Source organism: Clinocottus analis, unplaced genomic scaffold (genome assembly GCF_023055335.1).
Source record: "Clinocottus analis isolate CAN_PGR_092001 unplaced genomic scaffold, fCliAna1.0.p SCAF_16, whole genome shotgun sequence".
Classification (NCBI taxonomy): Eukaryota; Metazoa; Chordata; class Actinopteri; order Perciformes; family Cottidae; genus Clinocottus; species Clinocottus analis.
The window spans coordinates 4,547,778-4,567,978 of NW_027175887.1; the positions used below are offsets into that span (position 1 = coordinate 4,547,778).

General features: G+C 48.2%; 1 protein-coding gene across 4 annotated transcripts in view; it reads right to left on the reverse strand.

Annotated features, from left to right (window-relative positions):
• Positions 1-5,751: 5,751 nt before the first annotated feature.
• The window catches only part of tnrc18 (trinucleotide repeat containing 18), a 42,578-nt gene continuing 28,128 nt past the window's right edge, over positions 5,752-20,201 (reverse strand). For all 4 annotated transcript variants that reach the window (XM_068579600.1, XM_068579596.1, XM_068579598.1 and 1 more), the window contains 13 exons: positions 18,476-18,667; positions 17,571-18,028; positions 16,936-17,070; positions 16,129-16,270; positions 15,924-16,041; positions 15,081-15,156; positions 14,856-14,964; positions 14,390-14,506; positions 13,484-13,636; positions 10,237-12,068; positions 9,907-10,143; positions 9,109-9,183; positions 5,752-8,523 (listed from right to left, as the gene is read on the reverse strand). In XM_068579600.1, the coding sequence (XP_068435701.1) occupies positions 8,317-8,523; positions 9,109-9,183; positions 9,907-10,143; positions 10,237-12,068; positions 13,484-13,636; positions 14,390-14,506; positions 14,856-14,964; positions 15,081-15,156; positions 15,924-16,041; positions 16,129-16,270; positions 16,936-17,070; positions 17,571-18,028; positions 18,476-18,667 (3,851 nt within the window). In that variant the 3' untranslated portion in view covers positions 5,752-8,316. The remainder of the gene's footprint in view (positions 8,524-9,108; positions 9,184-9,906; positions 10,144-10,236; positions 12,069-13,483; positions 13,637-14,389; positions 14,507-14,855; positions 14,965-15,080; positions 15,157-15,923; positions 16,042-16,128; positions 16,271-16,935; positions 17,071-17,570; positions 18,029-18,475; positions 18,668-20,201) is intronic.

The window sequence follows — 20,201 nt, forward strand, 5'->3', positions numbered from 1 at the left end:
CCGGCTGCAGGTGCACCGGTCACACGGTCGCACTACTGAAGAGCCTTCAAGGAAGAAAAGAGGAAATACAGCCAGAGATACAAACACCGCCTCACACTTAGTGGGTCAAAGGTTGTCTCTCTCTACATTGGTTAAGGCGGTTGCTGCATATTATACATTTAACTGCCTGTTGTGTTGCTTGTTAAGAAAGGCGCTTTTATTCTGCCCTCTCCTTTAGATAAGCGACCTCGATGAATGACGTGTGGGAAGAAAAGGAATGTTAAACACACCGAGACAACATCTCTGAGATACGGTTTATTTTTCTCATTGCCAGCTGTGTTGAGTTTCATGTTGTTGATTATTAAAAGCATACAACACTTTGAATGCAAACTTAAACTACCTAAACTGCTGGAGACGAGTCTTCTGCTCGCAGCAGAGTCTCGTGGTGAACTCCTAAACTCATAATCTTCAGCTTTTGCTGAGTCTGTTTCCTACTTCATATGAAGTTCCCTGCATCTTGTGTCCTGTTTGTTTGACTTCCTGTCTTTGTGCTTTTCCCTCCTTTAATCTGTGTATCACCTGTGATGTTTTAGTCCCATCAGACCCTCATGTCTGCCAACCTTTGTGTGGTTTGTTGTGTATTTATAGACCCGTCTTGAGTCAGTTGGTTTTTTAGTTTGTCTTCATTTATGTTTGGATTTCTTTGCTTGTTTTCCTGAGTTCCTGCTGTTACCGACCAGTTGTGCTGGACTCAAGATGAGAAGCATTTTTTAATGAAATCCTTGCATTGTCTCTGCGTCTGCCTCCTCTTTGTCTGCGTTGTCTTATGTTATAATACATTACTGATGTTTTATTCATTTTTTACATGAGTTTTCAAGATACTATATTATTATTTTAATATGCTATACTACGACCTTTGTTCTGACACACTATACTATGAACTTTATTTAACACGCTATACTCTGACCAACTTTGACTATTTTAACTTTTTCCAATAAAAGTATGACTTTTTCTTTGAATTGAAATGAATTGAATACAAGAAACAAGCGAGAAAGAGCATCAGAAAGAGAAAGCTAATTCAGGAAACAAGCAAGATTTTAACCACGGTGAAAGAGAAAGAAGAGGGCATGAGAGAGAGAGGGCGATGAAAATAAAAAAGGCTGAAACATGAAGGTGTGGAGGGATCTCCAGAGAGAGAGAGGTGATAAATGAGACGGGAGAAAAGAAGAAAGAGAAGCACAGGGGAAGAACAGACGTGTGTCCAGTGACACAATCTCAGAAGAAGGACGGCACGAGGACGATAAAAAACAATCCGTCCCCGAGTAACAAGATATACAAATCTGATACGACAAAACTGCGCGGTGAGCGTTGGCCCTCTCCTACAGGTGGCGTCCTCGAGCTGGAGGAGACTCTTCTGCCCCTAAGGCCTGCTCAAAATGATGCCTAAAACATTTTGTGAACTGCTACATGCAAGGTCTATACCGCCCTACAACTGCAGCAGTAACAAGTACACAAAGAGTTGAGATGAAGGAGTTCAGTCTGACTGGATTATCTGTAATACATAGAGCATGTAAAGCCTGGGGTTTAATGCATTTACCTGCAATTACCTTACCTTGATTAATGTAATACACTACTCTACAATACAATGAATTGAAGTAATTTATTAGAAATAACCCCTCCAATTGTTTCTTCTGCTAAGCTAAGCTAGTTAGCTTGGAGCGGGACGAGTTCAGCTCTCTCTTCATATTGAACAACAGAGATGAGACGTCGGTTCATCAGAAGGTCATCCCCGTCTCCTTAAAGTTCATACAACAAAACTGCATTTTGAATTATGTTTTGAGGAAGTATTTTCTTTGCTGCCTAACATGAAAGCAAATCAATGTCATAATCCGCGAGCACAAATGAGATCAAAGCGCTTGTGTGGAGGTCCCACGCGTGCAAATCAAACAGCATCGGAAAACTTTGACTTTTGACGGATCACAAATGAGTTTCACGAGTCAGAGGAAGTCCTTGTGGGTCTGGGTGACGGCTGAATGTTGCCGAAACATAACCTAGTAGTTTTATTGCTTCAACATCACACAAGTACTTTGGTTTTGTTTTAATGGGATTTTGGGCCAAACCATGATGTTTTTATTTATTAAACCTAACCAAGTAGTTGTGTTGCCTAAACCCAAAAGTTCTATATATATATATATATTTTAAATTTAAATTGATCATTTCAAATGGTTCAAAACAGTCCCACCCACAACCGCAGTGGAGCATGTGTGTGTGAGAGTGTGTAAGAGAGAGAGCGAGAGAAAATAGACATCCCTGAAATACAAAGACAGCATGAATAATAGATAGCAAATTGATATGCGGTACATCACGCACATACACACTTCCATGTGGGATAGCGCTCTGAACTAATATTTGTATGTTCCGTTGACATTTTTAGAGAGAGAGAGAGAGAGAGAGAGAGAGAGAGAGAGAGAGAGAGAGAGAGAGAGAGAGAGAGAGAGAGAGAGAGAGAGAGAGAGAGAGAGAGAGAGAGAGAGAGAAATGGATAATATGGAAAGATGTCCTATTTCAGTGGTCATTGGGTGATCAACAGGAAAATACAAACTGATACAGTACAAAGGTATTTCCTATAATTTCCTTCTCGAGGCGTAGGATACACACGCAAACAGTTTGATCCTCATCTCTCAGGCGACACGGCAGCACTGAAACATCTAACTGTGGACTATTCACAGCTTAGAGTTCATGATTATGGACGTGAGATGAGAAGGTTGATACTGCCGTTGTGTCTGTGCGTCAAACGTGGAGCTGGAACCAGGAAGTGATGATTATTAGAAGCAAGGGAAACGGCTAGCCTAGCTTAGCATGACCTGCGTTGGCTAAGAACTTTGAGTACTAAAACCCAAACACATCGAGAAGCTAACTTAAACTACTCAATGTCACCCCGCCGAAACACTGGGGGCGGCCTCTGGGTCCAAGAAGTGAAGTCAACGAGGAAGTGCCTTAAAGTTGCATTCTTTCATAGAGCCAGCAGGGGGCGACTGTGCCCATTAGAGTCATTTATAAACATTTGAATAATTTTAATGTAAAACGCTCTCAAACGCCACCTTTCTAACCTCCAGAATTCACACAGCAACCTTCTTCGGATATCGCCTCCTTTATTTTGATCCGTTGTAATGAACATATTTCTGAGACCGGTGTCAATCTCACCGGCTAACAGACAATATCTATTACAGGAAAACAAAAGGAAAATAACTATTTCAGGTTTCAGGTGTCTCATAGTAGTTGTTCTGTATTTGACATCTAACCTCCTTATTGTATCCAACAGAGGAGTAAATACACAACGCACGTAACCTGAGAGTGACAGACGTGGAGATGAAGGAAAGACAGGAGGAGAAAGGGTTAGTGTGGAAGCAAATACACAAACTCTTTCCCTTCTTGACAAACCAGAGGACAAACTGTGTCTCTGCCGTCTGAATAACAAGCCTTTCAGGCTGCTTGTGCTCAGCGTGCGTTTGAACGCCCCCTCACTTAGATACCTGTCTCCTGGGAAACCAGTGTGTACGAGCGAACACACACACACACACACACACACACACACACACACACACACACACACACACACACACACACACACACACAGAGGAGTAAAGACATGAGAGGTGGGGGGGATTCAACAGTAATGAGTTCAGCCACTCACACAGGCGCATACAACTACACACACACACACTTGCATGTCAGCTCCCTCTGCCCCCGGTGTTTACGCTGCAATGGAGGCCGAGCCAATAGAAAGCGTCGCTTCATGTTACGTCAGCCAATCAGAAGCCAGCAAGCTGACACACCCACAACAAGAGGGTGTGTGAGGCGCTGCTGAGGTAGAGTTGGAAGTGTGTGTTTGAACGTGTGGCTACCTCTCCGTGTATCTGTGAGTGTGTGTATCTGTGTGTGAGTGTGTGTGTGTGCGTGTGAGTGTGTGTGTATCTGTGTGTGTGTGCGTGTGTGCGTGTGTGAGTGTGTGTGCGTGTCTCAGAGGAAGCTCCCGGCAGGTTCTGAAGTTATGCTGATGTTGGTCCTCTGAGGGAAACAGAGAAGCGACTGAACCCCTGACGGCTGCTCTCCCACTGAAACAGGAACACACACTCAGTTCATGTCAGCAAAGATTTGATTACACGTGGACACACACAGGAATTCAAAAGACACCCACACACCCACACACACCCTTGCCAGCTCTTTGAGGGCAGAGTCATGAACGGTCAGCGGTGGAAAATGTGTCCCGCGGTCGGCTCTGCAGCTCAGCAGAGGAAGCTGAACTTTCCTCCATTTTATCACAACCAGCAGCTTCATTACTGCCAAAATGGAGGCCTGATGGAGTCCACTGTTGATTAAAGGGGCAGTCCACGCAGACTGGTCCCAGGCCCAACAGCAAAGAAAGAAAAAGAAGATAAGAGCAGCTAATACAGGTGAGGGAGAGGTTTCTCCTCGTGGAAGCTGCGGAGAAGGAAGTGAGTTGCTAAGCTAAGCAGTTACAGTTGTTTTATGAAGACAGATACTGTCAGTCTTCTCTTATTACCTTCAGCAGGACAGCAGACAAGGATGTTTCCCAAAATGGCAAACTTTTCCTTTGTGAAGATGTAACTAAAACCTTCTCCTTTCCTGCAGGTAGAGGAGTGAAGTGAACAGCGCATCAGAGATGATGAAAGGCAACAGGGCAGATGTTTTAGAAGTTTAAAGGAAAACACAAATGTGATCAAAAAGACATCAAAGAGAAAAGCCTGAAGAAAGGAAAGAGCTTTGTTTTCATGCCAGAGACGCACAGAACACCAAAAGGTACAGTTCCATCTGTTTATTGATTAACTATAAAATATCGAGTTACTAAAACAATTCAAAAGAAACACTGATAAACGTGGTTGCTGTCTGTAAAAAAAAAAAAGAAAAAAGGAACCATACACATACAGTATAGGGTGACAGGATATATCTGGTTTCATTTATCTCTAAAATGTTCTTTTTGCATTTTTACAAGATTAGACATGTGTACAAAGTATATTCTGATAGCTTTTGCTCCACTCGACTGTGAAGGATCATTTACAAAACTTAGATATTTTTTCTATTTATTTTCAAAATAATCTTTTTTTCTGTAACAGGACAATAACGATACCGAAGGAACAGCAGACGAAGAACCAGCCTCCAGTCCACCTCTCTCTCTCTCTCTCTCTCTTTCTCTCCCATTCTCTCTTTTGCTCTCTCTCCCATTATTCTCTCTCTCTCTCTCTCTCTCTCTCTCTCTCTCTAGCAGCTAGCTCCCAGTGCCTGTCAGCAGTATTGCTTGAGAGACGTGGACGATTGTTCAGAGAGGGGAAGCAAAGGGGGAAACAAACGACGGAAACATGCAAAAAAAACAACAGAAAAAAACAGTTGAAAATATAAATCACAGCAAAAACAAACATTTCAAAGACAAGCCAAAGTAAAACGGTGAGCAAAAAAGAGAGCATTTGCAAAATCAGGCTCTTTCAACGTATGACACCACATGAAAATGAAGGCGAAGTGGGCAGTGTGTGTGTGTGTGTGTGTGTGTGTGTGTGTGTGTGTGTGTGTGTGTGTGTGTGTGTGTGTGAGAGAGAGTTGGACCCTGTTTAAAGGCCTAAGGCTGGGCTTTGGATGGAGATAGGGGGGCAAATAGAGATTGGAAGGCAATAACACACACACACACCCAAAAGGGTTATAAAGGTGTGCATGTGTGTGCATGTGTGTGGTAATACCAGAGGATAAGAGTGTGATGTGTTATCACGCTCCCTCCCTCGCTCTCACACACACACACACGTACACACACAGCTTCAGCAGCTCCAGGGGTAAACAAACATTCATAACAGGCACGTGAACCTTCGCTCTGCAAACACCGGTACGACCCGTGAACCCATTACGCTCCCACAGCTGAGATACCAGCCGGAGATCCATTTTGGTCGACTGTCACTCACAGCGTTTGTCTGCAGACATGCGAGCCTCCGCCTGCAGCAGCAGGCTTGAGGAGCAGGTGGGGCTTTAGCAGATAAGATTTTCTGGCAATCAATCAATCGGGTAATCTCAGAAAAAACACTCCTTCTAGCCGCTCGGTACCTTGTTAAACCACTTTCAATACTAGCAGCACATCATCAGTCGTTCCCCGGACTGATTCGACTGTTACTGGCAGACGTCTTTTGTCATTTTATGGGAAACGCGTCACAAGAACAACATTAGCGTCTCGAGCCGTCCTCCAGACATTACGCAGCCGTCTCAGAGTGAGGACACATGTGACATAGCCTATCATGAAATCAGACAAAAAGATCTCAAACGAGTAGAAAATATTAAACCTATTGAATATCAACAAGACAATCTTCAATCTCTGCAGCGAAGCAGAGAGAGGGCAACGTGGTAACACAAGAAAATCAACATGATAATCGCAGATACACTGTGTGTGCATATAGATGTATATATACATACACATAGTATTCTATATACTGCATATAGATCTGATACAAACTCTTTAGTGTAACAAAGTGGGTTAAAAGCTCAGGAACGGATTTCAATTATAAATCACAGCTAAAAGGCCTTTCTCGGGGGAAACACTAATCTGATTACTTTGATGACGGGAGGAATAGGGGGCGGGGCCTAAAAGAGATTTGGCGTATCATCATCATCGTCATCATCGTCATTATCGTAAGGCCGCCCAAACGCTCACAACCCTGAGCACGACATTCAACAGTCTCACACTAAAAACGCTTAAACTATAGGCACGTGGAAAGAAGCAGAAAGAAACCGAAAAGAAGAACGCGTCAGAGGGGGGCGTGTCTGTTTACCTGCGTCTATCTCGAAGGGGGCGGGGCTGGGTGAATACTCGAGGAAGACGGACAAGACTCCCATTCACAACGTGCCCTCTGCAGCGGAGCTCATTCAAAGTGCACTCATGCCAGATGATCGCTTGGAGGGCAGCAACGCGACCGAAGCTCGATGTCCATAAAGCAGCAGAAGCAAACGAAAAAACGAAAATCCAACACACGGGACACTTAGAGGTCGAAAACACTGCAGCCGAAACGAATGGATGGAGCCAAACTGTGGCAGATAACTGTTAAAATTGAGTTATGCTCATGATGTAATCAGTGCTGGCAGCTTCATGCCGCCTATCAGCGCCACGACCTTGATGCATCTTGGATCGACTGCAATGTTTACAACCCTGAAAACACCTTAAAATAATATTTAAAAAAAGGACAAATCCACCCTGTGGGCCTGCTTCACTGCCGCTGCATCAGCGTGCAGTGCATCCAGTCCCTCTGTGATCAAGTGTTGACGTTTACTTCTCAAACACAGACTCTTGGAGCTACGCTGCGTCTCTTTGACTCTGGAGTCTCTCGCTCCTCTCAGGTCCATGTCTCCCCGCATGCTCGTTCAGCAGCAGCTGGTTTCATAGTGTTTAAATCTTCTCAGGGTGGATTCTTCCTTTAAGAACAGGAACTAAAGATGAAAATGGGAAGTGCTCTCAATCGTACAAGATTCCTCCCCCTCTCTTTAGGCCTGAGTCTCTGAGGGACTCGGAGGGTTTCGTAGCACACGGACAGCTCGCGAGTCAGGATTGTCGAGGGGAACTAAGGGGTTAAACTCGAGGAGGCTAGACGTTAAGTGTTGAGTGCTTTCCGTTGGACAGCAATGGAAGGAGTCTCTACTTCTCTCTCTGTGCGTCTCTTCCTCTGTCCGTCGCTCCTGCTGTTCTGTAGATACATTTATTTATGACTGTAACATCACCACGGCAACATCATAATCACAACGTCACATCACCGCCGTCTGCGTGCGTCCGTCTGTCCGTCCGGACACGGGCCTCTCTCCTCCTCCTCCTCCTCCTCCTCATCATCATTCACAGTTCATTAAAGCTTCTCGACTGTTAACCTCTTTAGAAAAAAGTACTCTGACATAAATCTATTACATGAAAATAAAACACTCATACTTCCCTCTATATAACTGTGTGTGTATTACGTGGCGGTGAGTATTTACACGTGTCTGTGCAGGTGCGATTGCGTGTTCATGAGCTTATTTACATGCGAAAGTGAGGCCGCGGGGCTCGTGTGTACTCGAGCGTTCCCGTGAACACAACCAGCAGCGCAGCGCTGATGGAGTCCGCGTGTGCAAAAGGTTTCAGGGGACTCCTTCCTTGTAATACTGTCGATGGCGTCTCCCGTCTCGGTAGTCGAAGCTGTTCACGCCCGTCCGTTTGAAGCGGATCACGGCGCCGGAGCGGTCGAGTTTCATTTGAAAAAAGATTGGACTCGGGAGCTCGCTCCTCGCGAGGCCCGGAGAGCCGCTCAGCTGGCTCGCCGCCGCTCAGCAGATGACCGGGACGCCGTCGGTGTTGAAGATCATGCCGGTGGTGGGTTCGTAGGTGCCGGCCAGATAGTACAGGTCCTCGCTGTCGGCGTAGCGGCGCGTGTGGGTCATCTGCTCGTACTCCTCCACGCTCACCACCAGGCACTTGTGGCTGACCGTCTGCACGTCGTTCTCGTCGCTGTGGGACGACTGGTAGAGGGCGCGCTGCGGAGGCAGAGGGTCATGAGTCTTTCCTGACTAGACGGTGAACCGCAGAGGCAGCCGTCATACACATCCTGACCGATGGATTTCCACGACTAAACATTTTGTGAAATCTCGGTGTAAACGGAAAAAAGTGATGAAATGTAGTATTTAAACTAATGAGGATGCGTACAGTAAGTATTAAACAAATGAATGAGAGACAACAGTTTGATTATGGGAATAAACATTTATAGATGCTTATGTTTTGAGCGTCTTTCTTTTAAAAGCATATGAATTATTTTAAACTCTGCGTAAATTGACGTAAATATATCACATTTCCGTAACTTTTTCTAAATTTCTGGGATTTCCCCGCCCCTCCTCCCCCAAGGACTTTTTCAGGCCTTCAAATAACCTTTTAAAATCTCATGACGTTTCTAGGTTTTCCAGATCGCCGAGAGTACAAAGAAACAAAGCGTTAAAGCTTCATGTTTTTACTTGAAGCGGTTCATTCTTTTGAGACGTTTCTTTTACTTGACCCACAATCACACGCTACGGTACGTCAGAGGGTCGTGTGACGGGCGAGCTGCACAACGCCTCGTTCTCGCTCACCTCCATGAAGTCCTTCCTCTGGATGGACGAGTGCAGAGCTGCTGGTAAAGACTGGCCACACATCTGATCCCAGTTCTGGAGAGGACAGACACGTTTTAGCAAAAAGCTTCAAACTCACTGGACACAAAAATGTCTTCAGTCTGACAACAGCGATGACCGAATCACAGATTAAATACTAAAAAAGTCATGATCGACCTCATCGTGGTGATCTCATGGTTATTTAATGATACTGTAGCGTGATGTATTGCAATGAGGAAATAAGAGAGCAAAATTAAGAAGGGAGGGTCCATTAGTTACGAGATTGAACTAAATAATTCCAATTTCATGACTTACATTTCCTGAAATGTAAGTCTTCTTTTATTAAAGAAGAAATACACTTACAAAACTAAATTATCTTTGACCGAGTGACAAATCACAATTCTCCGATAGTGATTTATCGAGTCGTGTGACTGAACAATGGCGACGACGTTGCAGCTCCAGGAGGATCCAGTTGAGTCAGTGATTTCTAGAACTGGTCTCAAAACTCAAGGGACCGTGTCCACAAAGTACAAAGAGTGATGAAATGTGAAGACTATTCTTATAATTATGACCTTTTCAAATCCTGGCAGAGACAAAAGTTCTTCACAAAGCGGCTTAGCCTCGGTCGACTGGCTTCCCTGTCCGTTCTGCGCCCGTCGTCACGGGTTCAACCAGACCTCACGAATGGAAAACGTGGTCTCTTCCCTCATCGCGAGAAAGTTAAAAAGCTCTCGGCGTGCATCCTGAAGAGTGCGGCCGAGTGCGGCCTCGGGCTCCTACCTTCTTGTCGATGAGTTTCTTGCCGGGGTTGGTTTCCTCCGGATGGTAGAACCAGTTGACCCTGACCACCATGTTGCTGCCCCACGACTCCCACATGCTCTGGATGCGGCCGATGAAGGGCAAGTTGGGCCGGCCGGCGGACAGGAACACGGCGCAGTCCCCGATGCGGATCATCTCCCGCCCGCGCACGATGGCCTTATAGAAGAGCTTCTTCGCCTTGCCCTTCATGCCGCGTCTCTGTGGGGTCAGAAGAGGACAGATTGGTCACAGAGGGAAAGGAGATATTTGGAAGAAGACAGTTGGCGTCGCTCTTCTGGTTTTTCTTCTCACCTGAGTGGGTTTTCCAAACCACTTCCACAGCTGCCTGGCTGGAAGGAAGGCTGAAATCTTGGGCCTGTTCTCCACACTGGGAAGCCTCTGGCGTTTCGCCAGCTCCTTGGTTGTGGGGAGGTGGACGCCCTCTCTCCGCTTCGGCCTCCCCACCTTCCCCTCGGCCCCGCTGGGCTTCGGCTTGGGAGGACGCCCCCGCTGCCCCGAGCCCTTCCCCGTCGCCGGTTTAGCAGGTTTGGCGGGCGCAGGAGCAGAGGGAGTTGGAGAGGTTGAAGGGGAGGGAGAACGCGAGAGAGGAGACAGCTCTTCCTCCTCCACTTTAACCTCCACTTCCTTCTTCATTTCCTCCTCTTCCTCATCCTCATCCTCCTCCTCCTCCTCCGCCTCCTCCTCTTCTTCTTCTTCTTCTTCTACCTTCGTCTCTTCTTTCGGCCTGTCCTGCACTGGAGGTGGGGTGGCGGGGCCTGGTGGAGGCGTTGGGGTCCTCTCTTCATCTGAGCTGCAGGAAGAGTCATCGGTGGAAGAAGACGATGACGAAGAGGACGATGACGAAGAAGACGAGGAGGAACCAGAGCAGGACGACGAGGACGACGAGCAACTCGAGGTGCATTTCTTCTTTTTCTTCTTCAACTTGCCTTTCTCGCCTTCTTCCTCCGACTCGGAGCTGCTGCTACTCTGAGATTCATCTTTGATCTTTCTCTCCTCTCTTTTCTCCACCTTCTTCTCCTCCTCCTCTTTCTTCCCTTTCTCCTCTCTGGTGTCCTTCTCCTGTCCTCTGCCAGCACTTCCTCGACTCTCTGCCTTCTCCTTGACCAGCATCGGCGCTTTGTAGGTGGAGTCTTTCTCTTGCAGGCCAGAGCCTCGCTCCGGGACCTTTGGCCGAGCCTTCAGCAGTTTCTGATTGGCTGTGGCCGTGGCGATGGGGGCGTGGTCTCCTCTGACGCCTCGACCCTCGAGCAACATCAGAGCCTTGGTCTTCTTGGTCTTGGGGGAGGTGACGCCCTCGTGGTCGAGCTTCACGAGCGGCTCTGCAGACAGGGACTTGCGCCTCAGCCCTGAGCCCGCCTCACTTTGCCCCGGGTTGGTCTTGGGCCTGGAGAGGGAGCTCGGTCTGGAGGACAGCTGGTCGGACGGCATCTTCAGTTTGGGTCTCGGGGCCGATGATGACGACGACAGTGAAGATGACGATGACGGTCTGGGAGTCAGCGAAGAGCCAGGTTTGCCTGTTGACAGCCTGGAGATGGGACCCGGTAGAAGTCCAGAGCTGTGGCTGGGTCTGGACCCGCCGTGGTGGTCCGAGGAGGGTTTGGTTTTGGGTGGAGCAGAGGCGGGTCTGGACGTGGCCGAAGCGCTCGACTTGGGCGCAGTAGATGACGGCGCCATGGCGGGTCTGGACACTGGCCTGATGGCGGTGGGGCTGACTCCGCTGCCGCTCTCTCTCTCTCTGCGCTGGCTGTTGTACGAGCTGAGGTTGGGTTCGCTGTACAGATCCACCGTCAGGACCTTTCCATAGGTGGAGGGGTAGAGCGAGGGAGGCAGAGCGCGGGCTGGTTTAGGAGCAGAAGGCTGGGCGGAGCCGGGCTTCCTGGGCCCCGGGTTGGGAAGGGTGGGGCTACTTGCCGGAGACGTGGTGGAGGAGCCTTTGCGGCATGGTTTTGCCTGGGTCCCCATTGACGGCCGGGAGGCGGGTCGGGGCTTCTCCAGAGCCGCCTTCTGGACGCAGGACGTCCTGTCCTGGGGAGGCTTGGCTGGAGCCTGGGGTCGCTCTGCGGGCGGCGTGGAGGAAGATGGAGGATCGGCTTTTTCTCGGCCATCTGGGTTCAAAGACGTCTCTGAAAAATAAGAAAGGAAAGACCACAAAAAGGTTTAAGAACTCTGTTTGTTTGGGCCGGATGTGCTGACATATTCATTGTGTGGCTTGGTGATGTTTGTGGTCTTTGCAGCCTCGCATGCTGGGACCAGATGACAAACGAGCAACAATTCAGACTTAAGAAACATTGCATTTGAGAAGTGCTTACCCAGCAGAAAGGAGGCCAGCGTCAGCACATCAGACATGCCATTTATTACAGCGAGAGTAATAGACCCTGAGCTTTACAGAACAACCACCGAGCTGTTGGAGCACATTCGTGGAACCGATATCAGAGATGACAGGCATGGTCAAAAATGTGAGGTTTGATGAAAGATCTCTCTGAGCCTGCAGCTATTTTTGTTGGTCCCGTTTTGAAAACATTAATCAAAATACTAAGAGGATCAAACACTGCATTGGATTTCACCCTTTTACTTGTCTCCATGATAAATATGTAAAAATAAGGAAAGCAACAAACTGCATGGAACTCACTTCTATTATTAATCCTAATTATCAACACGAATTATATAAATTTATATAACTTTTTCTCATATTCGCTCAAACTGTCACAGCAGATGAGAACACATCAGGTTCCTCTGCGTCGTTTTAGTGATTTAAAAGATTTATTGCTGTCTCACCAGCCAAAGCAAACTTTCTCCAATTACAGCGGAACAGTAACACTTTCATTTGTTTCTGACAACATTCGAGGCAATAAATGGGCCTGAACATTATCTGGATTCATATTGGAGTCCACGGGCGATTAACAGACTCCTCGTGAACGCCTTTAGAAGCACTAAGAGCAGGCCGAGGAACCAGATCTTTTATTTTAAGTTCGTCGTATTGAAGCTTGTTTTTTAAACCCAGAAGAGAAACTCTGCTCTTCCACAATAAGCACTGAGGCAAATAATGTGAAAGTCATCATTTTACTACGTTATGCCCACACGTTTGGCTCCGCTACGTGAGGAGATGTCTTTTAATGGTCCCTGGGAATTACTGGAAGAAGAAAGCAAACGTGATGGCAGTACTTAATGTACAACTCACTAGTTTTATCTTAAGCGCCACCTCCATTATTTTTACCTCCCACAGGAAACATTACCGTTTATTTCATCGATAGTTCTTACAGATTTGACACGTTTGGACCATCATTTCTACGAAACTCATCGTTTCCAGCAGCACTGTCGCTGATGCATTGGAGTCAAGTTAAATTAGACTCAGGATTTTATCTATTAGCAGGATCAGCAGCGGGTCGGGAGGTTGGTACTAACAAATATCAAGTGGAATATAGATGATACTAAAAGTCAAGCATAAAGCCTCATGTAGGCCGAGGAAAGAAAACAAGGTTTCTTACTCAATCCATCCATCCATCCATCAGCTCAGGAGGAAGCACTTTGAGTCGCTCACCTGGTTTGGGTTTGGGTTTGCGGCCGGGTTTTCCTTTGATCTTCGGAGCGCTGTCCTCCAGCTTTGTTCCCGCTTCTTTGCCCTCTTTGCTGCATTTGCGAACTCTTCTCCTGGAGCAGCTGGCCACGAGCAGCGCCGGGGACGGCTCGGCGCCTGGACAGAAGCACAGAGCCATCGGGCTTTATGGTGCGTGGGAAATATTTAGACTGTATGCTCTTCATGCTCTCATCATGACTGCTGCACTTTGATGCAATAAAAAAAAGAGAAGCTGTAAATAAATCTGTGCTGTTGTCGGTTACATGCAAACCTCCGCCAAGATGATTGGATATTTTTACGCTTTGAGTGTGTGTGCACTGTGCAGAGTTCACTCCCTCATAAAACATCAACATATTGGAAGCACCTGGCCGGCAAAAAGGAAAATATTTACGCCAGCTTCAGATATGCACAAAGAGCCGCCGAGAAAATACTGGAATTTGACACTGTGTTTGGTGCTCTGTGTCGTTTCTCTCCTTCAGGAAGCCCGGTTGTCATCACAGTATTTAAAGTGGACGGCCATGAAGGCGGAACCAGGCAACACAACGTCTCAGGATGAACTACACACATCCGCACACAGCAGTTCAAATAGTGGCGAACAGCTGTAAGTTAGCAGCCCTCTACCGGGAAAACAATTATGCTACAACCAGCAACACACACGAAAATAGATAGCGTCCATGCATAAGCTGACAGGCGTGAACCGAGGCCCCCACACACACACACACACACACACACAGACACACACGCAACACTATTTGCTAACCAAGCAGTGAGGGCAAGATGCAATTAAAATGTGAGACTTCATCATCCCTGTGGTGTGTGTGTGTGTGCGTGTGCGTGTGCGTGTGCGTGTGTGTGTGTGTGTGCGCTCACAGTGGATCTTGTAGTCCGGCGGCAGCAGTCTAATGTGGGAGAGGGGGATGCGGCCTGTGTCGCCGTCGTCAAACTCCACCGTGATGAGATCGTCATTCTCGTCGATATCGGAGCTTCCTGTTTACGGGACGGAAAAAGGGTCAAAAGTAAGCTGAGGCCATTTGATTTAGACACAGTTCAGATACAGAAAAAAATTGTTTTGACTCCTACAACTGGGTGACACCCAGTTATTTCGGCGTTATTGCTCATCGTTCATTGCAGTAAAGCAAAGTGAATAGAAAGTGCTCAGACTAATTATGCTCCCATTACCGTCCAGCCAGTTAAAGTAATAAACGGTGCTGAATCATACTCTGTAAAGATCTTTTTATATCCGTCTGTGCGGACAGCTACAATTAAATTGCCAGTGTGAGTAGATCATGCATCTCATGGTGTGCGCGGCGGGTGCGTGTCTGCGCTGGTGCCGCACCGTTGACGACGCTGCCGGGGTAAAGGCAGCGGTACTGCTGGCTCCAGTAGGCGGCGATGCGGGTTCCCTCTGGGAGGTAGCGCACCGACGGGGGCTTCACGTCGATGATCTGCACACAGGGGAAGAATCGCCGGTGACTTGGTGCGCGGTCTCCAACTCCTCACAGAGTCTCGGAGGCGTGGCGTTTACGAGCTCGAGCACAAATGCAGAGGGTTGTTAACTCACGGCCTCCTGCAGCAGCTGCTCCAAGCAGTAGATGTGCGGCCGGTTCCCTCGCTCCCCCTCCACCACCACACTGTAACTGCAGGGAGGAAACGAGGGGATCGGGGTCAAAACGTTGTGGGTGAGAGAGGAAAAGGAGCCCGGAGCCTCAAGAGGAAGATCGGCTGTCTCTTTTGCCAGAGACAGGACTCGACTTTTAACCTGATTCGGACCGCTTTCATGTGCGGCAGGCCGGGGGAGTGTGTTGTCTTTCACCAACTACCACTATAGTCTGTGTGCCAAACACTGCTGGGAGCAGAGCGTGACTAATACCCACACTCCCCTGGATTATTAATCCCGTCTGAACAGGGCTTTAGTCTGTTTGTTTTCTTTTAATTAAGCCACTCCGGATTTGAGCGGCAGCTAAATGACCAAAATTAGTTTGTGTGCGTGCAACTTTTGATGTATTCGGAGGAATAGTTTGTTTAATCGGTGCAAAAACCAAAAACGTGAAAACAACAATTGAGTTGGGCGAGCCGTTTCACGCCAAGCTGAGCCGCCCAGCAGCAGGCTCTAGCTTTCTATTGAAACAACTTCTAAGTAAGATGAGTGGTTTGCACCGGCAGACGCTTCCTCACAACATCCTTTAGTTTAAACGTCTGGTGGTTCTCCGCTCGTCCTCCAGCAAAGTGCTGCTGAATCAGGTGCTTCTGGAATCAAGGACAACAAACGTCCGCGGGGACAAAAATTGGAGAGCACTGATTGATTCGGCGCTCGTAATAGTGCAAACAGATGTGTGCGTTTCCACTATGAAAAAGTCAGCACATCCATCACTGGGCTGCAGGCTTTTTTAAAAGGCGTACTCACATGTCGGGGGAGTGGACAGTGTTCACGTGTCCCGCGTACAGGAGCTGGTCGTCCATCGGGATCAAAACTCGGAGTCCGTCCACCAGAGAGTCCTTATCCAGCACACACTGCACTGGAGCTGAACACAACGGCGACACCGGCTCCGTTAGCGGTTGTACGGCTGTGTGTGGAAGCAGCGGTGGGTGCTGTTATTGTGTGTACTCACCAGGCGGGGAGGACTTCTCTGATACGCCGCCGCCGCACGGTGGGACGAGTTCATCCTCGCTGAAGCTGCTGTCCTGGTTGGGCTCGAAGTCTTCGTCCGCCGCCATGCTCTCCATCAGCCGGCTCACCGCGCCTCTGGAGGGCTGCAAAAAAAACACAACGGAGCTTTAATTTAACAGCACTAAATATCCAAGAAGTCAAACAGGAAGATCGGGTTTGGGGAGTTCTTCCTGTGCCGATGCGAAGGTCCCGAGACGGCAAAGCCCTCTGAGGAAGATTTATGATTTTGGGCTCTATGAAATAAAATACAATTTAATTAAATTAAACTATTTTGTACGGTGTTCCTGCTGCAGCGGATGCACTCGAGGCGGCCTCTCCTCCCCTCCCCCAAACTAGCAGGCTGACGCACCATAAATTAACTTTTCAAAGTGAAGCAGTAACATATTACAACACTTATGCTGTTGAATACACAATCTTTTCTCTGCTGTTCCACCACCACAAAGAGCTATGCACACACTTCAGCTGCCTTTAGTTGTTTCCAAAACAAACTCTAGTTGTGGCTGGTGGCAGATGGAGAGTAATGCAACACTTTGGAAGAAATCACACATTGCAAGAGGTTTACTTTTTTTTTCTTCTTCTTCTTCTCACCAACAGAAGAACACAAGCTATCCGTTAACGTTACTGTGTGTGCACGTGTGAAAAGAAATGAAACACACTTCAATCTGACGACTTAAACGTTATGGTTTTGTCCTTGCCAGGATAATTAAGTTCACACCCGTACAGACAGCTGCTCCATCATCCCACTGACCTCTCTGGCCTTTGGCTTAGCTTTCGGTTGGCTCTTGCGTGCCGGGCTGAGGCTCAGAGGCGCAGGGACGTCTGTGATTGGGCTGCACAGAGCGGACGGGCTCACCGGCAGAGGAGAGTCCTTCGGCCTCTTTTTCTGGTTTGCAAAAGTCACAACACACAGAGTTAAAACCATGCATACGAGTGACTGCACTGAGGACGTAGTGGACAGGTCTATACACACACACACACACACACACACACACACACACACACACACACACACACACACACACTGAGGGTGGGATGCTGCCTGCAGTTGTCCTTTCTTGTCAGCAACACGACACAGACAGCAGGGGAGTGCTGCAGTGACTGAAGTACTAGGAAACCCTGCTGGCACTATGACACACACACTTAAACACATGCTCTCTCTCACACTCACACACACACACACACACACACACACACACACACACACAGGTGTCGAGGGAGACAAAAGGATGTGAGGGAACCAGAGTTTGAGGGAGGCGGCGAGTGAAACTAACACAGAAGAAACGGAAGAGGAGCAAGGAGAGGTGGGAAGGAAGGACACGAGTGTCTTTGTGCTTCAGGCTCCTCTCAGTTGGGGATTAACAACCCGATGAATTATTGACGCACCTTCACCACGTCTTTCCCCTCCCTGGCGGGCGGAGAGGGTTTGGGTCTGGAGGCTGGCTTCGGGGTGAGGGGCGGGGCGGAGCTGGAGGAGGAGCTCTGACTGGCGGAAGAGGCCACCGCCGCCGGCGTCTGATTGGCCGAGGCGGTGGCGTCGTGGAGGAAGATCCTCTCGCTGCGGCGCCGGGTCCAGCCTTCGTCCTCGCTGAAGCCCCCGAACCCGGGGGAGGCGAGGTCGAAGCTGAATTGCCGCGGCGAGAGCAGCGTCGGCGGTTTGGGCGGAGGCTTGCGTTTGGCCGGCAGCGCGTCGTCCCGCTTGGAGGGGCTGGTCTGGTCGATGCGGCGGGTTGCCGGGGGCAACAGCGGGAGCTCGGGGGCGGAGCGTTTGCCGTGAAGCAGAGAGGGAAACTTCCTCAGGCGGAGGTCCGAGCCCGAGTCAGACCACTCGCACTCTGATGACCCTGATGGAGCAGAGGACAGGGTCACAGGGTGGAAACACTCTTATTGTCACACACACACACACACACACACACACACACACACACACACAGTAATAAACTCGGGTGTTGGATTTTCTTAAATCAATAACTGTGAATAGGAGTATTGATCAATTTAAAACTAATACATAATTGAAGACTGAATCATTACTTGCAGCCTGATGTGACAATTAGAAATAAATTAATATTTAACCAACGATCAATAATATAATGCTCAACAATCGCTCAGGCGGTAAACCTGCTCAAGCACAAAAAGAAATGATCACGATCAGACTGGAAGGTGTGGACGTCGTAGAAGACGAAGCGTTTGTTCAGAACGAGCTGCTCTGGTTTCAAGACGAGGAAAAAGACACTTCACCGTTTCTATCCACTCATCTCTTGCTACTTTACAAAATGACGTATTTTTTTTACCCAGAGTGCTTTGCCTGCTGCGTTGTTTGCCGTCATGGAACGCGCTGGATGGAGTGGAGCTGACGGGGAGCGCGCTCGCCGCAAACCTGGCCAGCAGACCGAGGCCGCTCTCCTCGCAGCCGCCGTCCTCGTCCGAGTCAGACTCCTCCTCCTCCTCCTCGTTGTCGTAGTCGTCTTCATCCTCGGACGTTTCTGTTTCAGAGAAAAGACGATGAGCTCAGAGACGACTGTGGCTGCAGCTTCGGTCCGGACCAAAGGTCAAATCACTTCCTACTGACTGGACACAAACACTTCTGAGGAGAGACATCTTTAAGACAACACTCTAAACACAAAGACTAAATGAAGCCAACAGTCCAAACCCCTGCAGCCTGCTCTCACACTGTAATGCTGTGTGAGCTACATACAGCAGGAAAATATGGGATTTACCACATACATGCATCTGAGCCATAAAGGACACACACCATTAATTATTTACAAAAATGGAAAACCTCAGGGGAAAGTGACACAGGGAGAAGTGAAAAGACCGCTTCCTTCTTCCTCCAAGTCTGACAGGCCAGCACACACACACACACACACACACACACACACACTGAGGCGCGCACTCGGCTGGTGAGCTGTTTGTCGAGTTGTTAGCAGTTAGGTTCGTGGCAACAGAGAAGCATCTCCTCACGGGTTAGAGTGTTAACATTGAGGGCGGATTCACAGCACAACAGACCGTCTTTCCTTGTTGTTGTTGTCTTAACGACATCAAAGAGTAAAACAGCAGCCGTAAAATTAGACATCCTTTAACACTCGGCTGAAGGTCAGAGTAGTTTTCGTCTCTGTGAGCGTGCAGAGGCCAGCAGAAACTAAAAGATCTTTAGGGGATGAGTCCTCGTCAGCTAAAACAATAAACCTTGATTTGATCTACAAGGCTTTTTTTTATTTTTATGAAACTGCTCACTTCTGCTGAGGCTCCAGACGAGACTGAAATACATATTTACAAAACGAGGACTCCTTTTAGGAGCCGAATCGTACACGTTGTCCTGTGAATCCACTGCGTGTTAACTGAAGCAGGCAGACGATACAGCAAGCAGGCGCTGAGAGGACAGCCCTGTGAGGCCCCTTCGGTTCGTAATGCTGGTATGAGCTTCGAGTAACCATGGCTACATCCTCTTTCCCAGCGCAGCACCAAAAGTCTCCGTGTGAACTTTTGCAAGCCGTAAAGTTGGGGAAGTGGAGGCAACCACGGCTCTCAAAGAGGTTTATTTTTTGGAGGACAAGAAAAAAATTAAAAAGGAAAGAAAAAGGAAAAAAAGTTAATATTCTGTGTGTGTGTGTGGTTTAATTTCAGCACGGTCCATGTTAGCAGTTAATAAAGAATAGAGGAAGGGGCACTTCCTACTTACAGAGCAGGTGACAGGGGTGTGGCCTCAGGCGGGGCGGGGCGGGGCCTTTAGCACAGTCAAGCTTAAGCAAGGCTCGAGCCACTAGCTGCAGAGCGGTAGCGCGGCTCAAGGCTGCGCTAGTCCTTGCCAAGCTTCTGTAACGCAGCAGCGGCGGCAGCACAAGCACATGGAACAGGCTGAGAGACACTCAACGCATCATGGGAGGGAGGACAAGGAGGGAGGGAAAGGTGAGAGGACAAAGCAAGATGTCTGAGAGAGTAACGTAAAAAGGGTTATTTGAAGGTTTAGTAGACACAGAGGGGCTCTATTGTCCAAATATCCCCAGCATATTAATAGGA